Raw genomic sequence first — 9,468 nt, forward strand, 5'->3', positions numbered from 1 at the left:
GGCTTTGGAGAGCAGGATATGCTGCCCTGCACACAGGGAGAGAGGCCTGATGTGCTCTTAGTCCCTGTTTGTGAGCATGAGATAAAGAACACACACACACACACACACACACACACACACACACACACACTCTCTGTCACTACCTTTTACTTTCTTGGCAAATGAACTTGCAGCTATCATAAAAGCTTCTGGCTTTAAGAACTAAATCCAGCTTTCAGCCCAAAGGGTCGCTCATTTTTGCACTTATCTGATAGTATCTCTGGTCTGTTGTGTGTTATCATGCACGCTGCACACTCCTTCCCTGCAACGTTGAAGGAATCAACATCATTCTGCGTTTGTGTTTTTGGCCCCACTGATCTTTTCGTGGGCTTTGTTTTAAACATCTGCTTTCGTGCATCTTCTTCCTGCTTTAAACCCGTTCTTCAGGTCAGGATCGTCCAGCTGCTTCTCACTATTGCTGTCTCCTATAGACCTCATCAGATACACCACCTTCTATCTACTCCCAGATAACCTGGTTTAACAGTGAGTGCTCTGTAGCTTCGCCTTTGGCAATGCAGATGATGATTCCACCTGTTTGTTGCCCGCTGAGACGCATGGCTCAAGCCCTAATACACCCCCTCAGTACAAGGTCAGCTCCACATTCAGCCGTGGGCCCTGGAGACAGAAACTCTTCAGTGTTGTCTGCTAACTCGTTTCACTGGAGTAGAAATGCATTAAGGTTAGGGCTGGGGGTAAACGATTATTTTTAAAACGATTATTCTGACGATTATTTTATCGAATAGTCGACTATTCTAATGACTATTTAGAAAATTAATCTAATGATTATTTTTCTATTGCACAATTAACAAAAACCAGAAAATCTCAAATAAATTCCTCAAAAAAATTGATAAATTCTTACTGTAAGAGAATAAACACTACAGGCCTTCCATTTTGTATACCACTGCGTTTATTGTGTTGGTTGGTTATGTTCTGGTGACGTGTAGAACTTGGGAGTGCAGGCTGCTGCCTGAGAGGTGGTAGAAGATGGAGTGTCTCCATGCTGCTTTGTTTTGGTCACTTATGTGCGTGAGGCGAGTGGTCTTACGGGTTAAACCAAACTCAGGTGATATTTTACACTAAACCGAAAACCCACAACACTCTAAATGTAATAAAAGGGAGATCTACACCACAAAAAAGATGAACTCTAAACCAAAACGTAACAGCTTATCCCAACGCAAGAAGCTGTTAGCGAAGATGCTAACAGTAGCTTTACCAACGTTAAGTTCAAGTTACCAAGTTTAAATAAACCAAAAACACCCAGCAGCAAACAGACCAGCACGGAGGAGAGACTGCTACCACCAAAACAGCTCTCCTCGTGTCTGAAAGAAGCTCCTTAATGAAGGGAGAAGCGCTCCCGGTGATTTTCTACATCTGCGATAGACACGAAGCAGCGCATCTGACCCCGGAAGTTGTTGTCCGTTGCCGGGAGACGAAGGCGGGCAAAACAGGAAAATAATCTAGTAGTGGACGGACGTTGTTCCGGGTCTTCGGTATTTGGCGGAGATGTTAGTGAAGGCGGAGAAGAGAGCGAACTAGAGGAAAAACAGGCAGATTCCTCCTCCATTTACAAACTCCTGGGGATGCAACAAGTGGGCGCGGTGCGTCGACTTCCAGATCTGACGTCGACAAATTTATAGAATCGAGCCGTCGACTACGTCGAGGCTTCGCTACAGCCCTAATTAAGGTAAATATGAAATGGTTACAGTATGTACTGAAGCAGGAACAGAAAGTATTATATGATCTAGGAGAGTTATTAACCTACTAAATGACGTGAGCATCCATGGGTTCAGGAACTAGAACAGTGAGGAAACTCTGATATTAGAGCCTTCATGAGACCACATTTTTATAGAAGGCAAATTAGAAATGTTCCAATAAATATATAATATGTGTGTGCGTTTTAAATCAATGAGTGAACCTGCAATAATAAAATCAAATCAAATCACTTTTATTGTCACGTCACATGTGCAGGTACACTGGTACAGTACATGCAAGTGAAATTCTTGTGTGTGAGCTTCACAGCAACAGTTGTGCAAAATACAATAACGTAAAAACAAGTAAAATATAAAAATGGCTAATATAAGTAATAATATATATAGTATGTAAGGTATACACATTCCTAAATGTGTGTGCTAAGTATTTTATTTTTTATTTTTCTACGTGTGTGCATGTGAGTGTGTGTATAATGCGTAGATACCTATTTAACCAATGAATAAACTAAACAATAAAATAAGAGATATAAAATATACAGAGGTTGGTATGTGCTAAACAGTGGCATTAATGTACAGTAAGGAGTGTGTAATGTTGGAGTTTCAGTAGTGAGGGTGAGGTGTCTGAATGATGTAATGCAAAAGCAAATCTTGCTGTAGCAGTTTGGATCACCAGACTCTTAACAAAAGACTAGTTAAAAATATTAATAACAGAATGAAAAAGCATACATTCATTCAGCACACCTGGAAATGCCCCATGCAGGTGTGTTTTTTATCATAGCTTTTTATTAAGATGTTCCATATTCTAACTTTAATTACTAATAGTCAAAAATAAGATTTTACCAAAACAGAGTCTGATTTAGCTTTCAGGTGTTTTTCATAACACCTCATAATAATTACAAGTAATCTAATTACAAGTAATCTAAGTACAATTCATCGTTGGTTTGTTCAAAACTGTTTGACTTTAAAAACTAGGGGAGCATTAAAGAGTGAGATTAGTCGAGTTTTAAACCACTTCCAGCTTCTTTCAGAATTCTGAAGCAAGGTTGTTTCATCTTTGTCACTGATTAAAAAAAAACTATTCTATTACTTTTCTATTACTTTTTCTGTACTTTCAACCCACACCGTTTTTATTACCTCCCATCGTTTACTCAGTTTCTCTCCTTCTAAACATTTTCTTTATTGAATTTTTAAGTTTTATTCTCAGTTTAAAAAGTTCCCCTTAAATGTCTGGGATCCGTTTTAGTGTAACGATGACGACTGTCGATCCCGCCGTGGGGTTGGAGACGATGAAATAAAATCTACACTGGAACAAGCAGCAATCTAAGGAAGGAAGATTGTATGTACTGTTTAAGACTTTAACTGAAGACGTGTGGATGGTGGTGTTAAATAACTAACACTGTTCTATTCTGGCTTGAACATTAGAAACTGTACTACAGTAAAACATATCTCCACCTGGTAGGGAACTTCTGGATATTTTATCCTTACAAACATTAATTTGTTCTCATATCTATGACCGAGTGTTAACACACAGGCTGGATTTGACGCTTGGATGTAAAAGATCAAGATTAGATTGTGTTTTTAAGACTGAAGTTGTGGGATTAATGAGAGATGAGGTAACATTTCCATCACTTGTGCCTTGCCATTAGCATGGTTAACATCTCTGATGTTTGAAGATTATTGGGTGAATTTTTTACTTATCTACTTTAGACTTCATAGCACAAAGTTGTGGTTTCACCTTGCAGAAAATATCCTAATCAGCAAAGACTCGCGTCAGTTCTCACACAAACTCTGAGTTTGGGTCAGAGTGTGAGGCAAACTTCACAGCTGCATTTCCATCTTGAGAGCTCGCTTCGATGGCTTAATTGTAATGGTATAGAAGGTCTATAGTTTTTGAAGCAACATGCAGCAGATGGGTTAACGGCCTCTTCTCCCACTGGGGGGGGGGGGGGGGGGGGGTGTAAGAAGAGGCGATACGGAGGGTGAGAGGAGACTGAAAGTCCTTTAAGATGGTGTGTGTGTGTGTGTGTGTGTGTGTGTGTGTGTGTGTGTGTGTGTGTGTGTGTGTGTGTGTGTGTGTGTGTGTGTGTGTGTGTGTGTGTGTGTGTGTGTGTGTGTGTGTGTGTGTGTGTGTGTGTGTGTGTGTGTGTGTGTGTGTGTGTGTCATCGATGCCACACACACCAGTGGCACCGCCATGCAGAAAAGGTGTGCCTGGACACAAGAAGTGTAGACCACGTGTGAGCGAGCACACGAGCAGATCCAGAACCAACCGGACGTGCGGCGTGTCCTCATGGAACGCGACGGTAGGAGGCGTGTGTAACTTGACATGATTGTCGTCAACCCAGTTACTTACATGTACCACATTTTTCAGTCTGTAGATGTGATCTGGAGATACAATGGGTAAGTTGATGATGAAAGCTAGCTCTCTAGCATCTGGATTGACACTTAGTAGGATTGCACTGCCCAGCGAGAAAGCTAAGTGAGTGTGAAGGGCCATCGGGGCCTTCGATGTCACTCGAGCAGTCGCAGACTGGACCATGGCTAGGGACAGGAGGTACGGAGGGATCCTCCCCATGAGGAGGGTGTCTATCGAAGCGCTCACGTCCCGACCGTAGTCGGACAGGCAAGTGGTCAGCATCTGTGCATGAGCATAGTCAACATTCATGGGGCAGCAGTAGCTCAGCAGGTTGAGCGGGTTGTCCAGTAATCGGAAGGTTGCGGGTTCGTTCCCAGCTCCGGACAGAGAATTCTGCTGTTGTGTCCTTGGGCAAGACACTTAACCCACCTTGCCTGCTGGTGGTGGTCGGAGGGACCGGTGGCGCCTGTGCTCGGCAGCCTCACCCCTGTCAGTGCGCCCCAGGGCAGCTGTGGCTACATCGTAGCTCATCACCATCAGTGTATGAATGTGTGTGTGAATGGGTGAATGATACACTGTAGTGTAAAGCGCTTTGGAGTTCTTACTCTGAGAGGCGCTATACAAGTGCGGGTCATTTATCATTCACAAAAGAACGCAGTTCGTTCACAGCGGAAGTTGCTTTACGCAAAATGTCGCTATGAGTGTTGAGTACCACCATAGTCTGATGTTCAGACATGCCCAGCTGTCTCAAAGCACGCCGTTGCTGCAGTACCTGCTTACGCAGAGCCGGAAATTCTCTGTTAAGCTCATCAACGTGTCGACGAACTGTGTTAATCTGGATCGAGTTGACAAGAGAATACGAAATCTAAAAGAGAGCCAATTGTACTAGCTAGTGAGAAGAATCCATCTAGGACACGTCCCGGTCTAATGCTCGTACCGGAAAGATCATTGTTGGAAACTGTGAATTTAAGCGCCTGGACTAGTATGTGATGGACGCCAGCTTCTGCATGCAGCGTCAGGGTACTAGTCCAGCGGGCTCCAGTTTCTGACAGGTTGCTGAAGGCATTTGTCATCTTCTCAGTACACGCCATAGCGGGGTCAACGTAAAGATTCTGGGTAGAAAACCAACCAAACATGGAGACATGTGCACGTCTCGCTGTGTGTAGGTATGAGAATGAGTTGAAGTCTTCAGCACAAGCAAGGCCTACCATGAGTAATTCAGTCATGTAGCGCTCTTTTTAGCATGTATGAGGCTCACTGTGAGCCAATCAGTGGATAGGATGAAAATAGTCACTGGGCTGAGAACATCACTGGTTCCGAGTCAGCATTTCTGCTGGGAGCTGACTGAATGGGAAATGGTTTCCTGCATTAAAAGCTTCCCAAGGTATATTCTCATGGCAGAGCGAGGGAAGAATGATGAGATGATATATCAAACCATTAGGCTCCTTACAGCTAAAACACTTTGTTCAGCTGCATGTGTCATTATAGCCATTAGAATGTATGGTTGGCTCGCCACGGTGACAGAGATAGTTGGACATTAGACTGGTAATGTGATGGCAGAGATCACACACACACACACACACACACACACACACACACACACACACACACACACACACACACACACACACACACACACACACACACACACACACACAGTTTCCATTACAGCCTCACATCTGTCCCAATCAAAGGGACCAAAGTGGTTTTTAAAGCTGAAGATAAGGATTTAAATTAAATAATTACATTTATTATTTTTATTAACGATCTTATCTGCCGACCTAATGCACGCAGTCATGTCTGCACATTGGATTTAGAAGAGCTATATGTCTGCATAATTCATGAGTGCAGTGGTGTGCTGTTGGGAAAGTGAATCCCGTCCGTCTGCAGGCTGGAAGGACTCGCTGCATCCAAATGCATCATTTCTGCAGTGAAAAGAAGTTAAATGGTTTTAATGGCATATTAAAGAAATATGAAGTGGGTCTAAAACATTGCATAAAAAGCAAAATACATGTATGACCTAAAGTTAATATTTGATTAGTTTTCCCAGAAAATGCACCGAACTATTAGTTCCAGGACTGATCAATACCAACTTCCAGCTCATCGCTGCAGACGGTAAACTCTAAACACTTGAGAGTTTACGGAGTCTGATTCCATTTTCAGATGCTTGTTTACTCCTTTACATAAGCGGGCAAAGACTGCAGACTGAAGGAACCGACAACAAGAAGGTTTAAAGAGGCGCATAGTGATCGTGAAGACTTCTCTTGTTTAATGACGTTCTGCCTCTGATCCAAGAAACTTCTCAGGTTCTGAAACTTGGGCTGGGAGTAGGAGTCTTCAAGAAAGGTCCAGTTGTTCCAGCTGAACCGCCAAAAACAAAAGAAATGCTAAAACAGAGGCAGTTTGGATTGTATATGAATGATTTTATCGTTATGAAACTGTGGGTTGCATTCATTCACTGTTTACTGGGTAACGTTGTTGCTTCTCAGGTGGAAGGAAAGAAAAACAAAAACAGGTTTGCTGACTAAACAACACATGATATTTTCACTCTGGGTTAATAGCTGCTTGTTTGCTGAATGGGTTTCATGCATATTTGAATGCTCTGCTAAGTCGGCTCGGTCCCTGAGGTGAGTGGAGGGATGACTGGAAATAGTGCAAAGTCGGTAAAAGTGAATGCATAAATATGTGATGCAGACCGACTGAGGATCCTTCAGCACACAAGTAGACAAAGTGAAAAAGGCACAGAAGGGACGATTCGAAAATTACTGCCAACGAAAAATAAAACTCAAGCTGCTGATCCTCAGCTGGAGAGGACGACCAGACGAAACAATATCTCACAGATGGGTCAGATGATCAGCACATCTTGTGTCAGATACAAAGCATTTTTGCAGAAGGGAAATCTGATGTGAGATCAGCAGAACGTTCAGCCATCCTGATCTCCTCAGTCCTCACGTTGTGGTTTTAATAATAAATGTTTTTGAGCTCAGATTTCCTTTCTCTTTCACTCTTAATCTGCTGCAGCAGGGACAGAAAGCAGCATTTCTTATTGCCATTCCCATCAATATTGTTGCTTTTCATTGAACAATTCATCATTCTTGTTATTTAATATCACATTTCAAACTACCAAGTGTGTTTTTTAACAACCAGATGTCTTCAGAGTCCTCGCCATCGGCTTCCCTCAAGATCCCAGTAGTTTCCCCCTCAGCATCACGTCCTTCTGTGAAAAGTAAAACACTTTCTTATCATCCCCACAGCTGGAGGTCTTCACCACAGACTATGCTGGAAACATCATGGAGTACCCCGTCAAACTTGTGATCACTGTCATCGACCAAAACGACAACCGGCCCATCTTCACAGAGTCGCGCTACACGGGAGAGGTGCTCGAGGGATCTCCTACAGGTGGGTGAAATTGTTCTGTTGAAGCTCTGCAGAGAGAGCTGGCTTCTTATTGGATTTAGCAGCCCGGCTTTACCTCACACACTGTGACTGTTTCCCTCCAGATACCCTTTGATCTTAGGATAGGTAGAGGTGATGTCTGTTTCGTAAAAAAATAAAGCTCCAAAAAGTTTCTTTTACACATTAGAAATAGAAGTCAACAGCCCGGGGTGCTTTAGTGCTCAAGGAAGCTAAAGACCACCTAGCATCCTTCTTCTGATGCTCCTTTCGTTCAGCCTCATCCTGATGAAACTAGCCTATGTTGAGGCATGAGGAGGACTGGTTGGGGGGGGGGGGGGGTCCCCCGGGTTTAGGGTTGTTTCCTGTCGTTTGATTGGTGGAAGCTCAGAGGATGGACGGGTTTAGCTTGTGTGGGTGCCATCGTGGGGATTTGATCAGTTTTTATTGAACTGATGTCAGAAGTGGCTTTTGGCTCTTCTTGTCACTACGGCACTCTTGTGTTTTATTTGACTTGAGATGGAAAAGGACCTCCTTCGGTTGGGATTTATTTTATTTTTTCAGACCTGCTACAACCTTTTGAGGACAAACCAAACTGTTTGAAAAGGGAAACGGGCGATTTTCCTTCCCACTCTGCTTCCAACTGTCAGTGATGCACAATGTGGGGCTAATTATTAAATTAGTGAAAATATGTTAGTTTGTTTTTAATCGTGAACCCTTTTCCCAGAGTACACATTTCATTTAGATGGTCGTCTAGGGGCAAACTCGGTCTGCCGACGTAAATGTTCTTTAACTGGATGTTGAGCAACAAAGAAAACAATCAAATATAAACAGAAAAGATGTCATAAAGGATCTCACTCCTCCAGTGTCATTAACACACACACACACACACACACACACACACACACACACACACACACACACACACACACACACACACACACACACACACACACTGTATAATTCCTAGGACAGGTATGATATAATCAACACACCATTATGAGTTGAGGGATGTGTGAGGGTCCATCCTACTAGAACAGTTTTGTGTGTACTGGTGTGATGCAGGAAACATTCCCATTTCCATCCCATAGTTTTGATTCTCATCCATTTCTTGTGTTACTTTGTAATTCTCAGCTCCATTCATGCAGCGTTTCTCTAGCTCAGTCTTGCAGTTCATAAATATCCAATATCTACTAGCTTGTGCGTTTAGCCGCAGTACATCACAATATCCCTTCAAGTAAAAAAATAGAAACAAAGCAAAAAAGTCTGAAATGACAAATCCCAGCATAGAAATCTATTATTCGTTTGGCCCAGTGGGTTCACCATCACATACAACACCTGAATCATCATTTTGTTGTAGTCCTAACTCTGTTTAGTCGACAAGTTAACTATGACTTCTGCAAGATCAGCACCAAGGATTTCATTGGAAAAGTCGTTTTCCATCGCTGGATGGATGTGGAATATCTCAGATGCTGTTTTGCAACAAGGTTTGATAAAATAAAAACGTGTTTAATAGTCAGCTGTATGAGCAAACCTTTGGAAATCACATTTGTCCAACAAATCCAATATGTGCATTCACCAATATGTGGTTTTGAAACTGAATTGGAATAAGTAAACCAAGCTGGAGAGATTCAAGCTAAATGTAATTTCCTGTAAATGTGGTCTGATGGTTCTTTGTTCTTTAGTTGCCATGGATGTCAGATCTAATTGAGCTCAGAGATGGGATGAGGGCTCGGCTCAGAAGGCTGACTGGTTCGTGCACGTTCCTGTAAATCTGAGCACTAAACATTCAGCTCAGTAAACATGACGGTTTAGCCTCAGGCGTGCGCCGTACATCAATCGCCCAAATGACATCAAACAATCAGGCGGTTTTCTGTGGATTTCCTGGTCAGTAGAAACACATTTTAAAGAGATTCTGCTCTTTATGCAAAGCACAACAGACTAAGACAGATAAATTGTTGCTGTAGTCAATC

The 9,468-nt window shown here is 42.6% G+C and overlaps 1 protein-coding gene across 2 annotated transcripts in view; it reads left to right on the forward strand.

The window, feature by feature from the left end:
- cdh13 (cadherin 13, H-cadherin (heart)) overlaps positions 1-9,468 on the forward strand; it is a 428,096-nt gene that overhangs the window by 205,366 nt on the left and 213,262 nt on the right. For both annotated transcript variants that reach the window (XM_054733486.2, XM_054733485.2), the window contains one exon: positions 7,357-7,501. In XM_054733486.2, the coding sequence (XP_054589461.1) occupies positions 7,357-7,501 (145 nt within the window). The remainder of the gene's footprint in view (positions 1-7,356; positions 7,502-9,468) is intronic.

The sequence above is a fragment of the Nothobranchius furzeri genome, chromosome 4 (assembly GCF_043380555.1).
Source record: "Nothobranchius furzeri strain GRZ-AD chromosome 4, NfurGRZ-RIMD1, whole genome shotgun sequence".
NCBI classification, from domain to species: domain Eukaryota; kingdom Metazoa; phylum Chordata; class Actinopteri; order Cyprinodontiformes; family Nothobranchiidae; genus Nothobranchius; species Nothobranchius furzeri.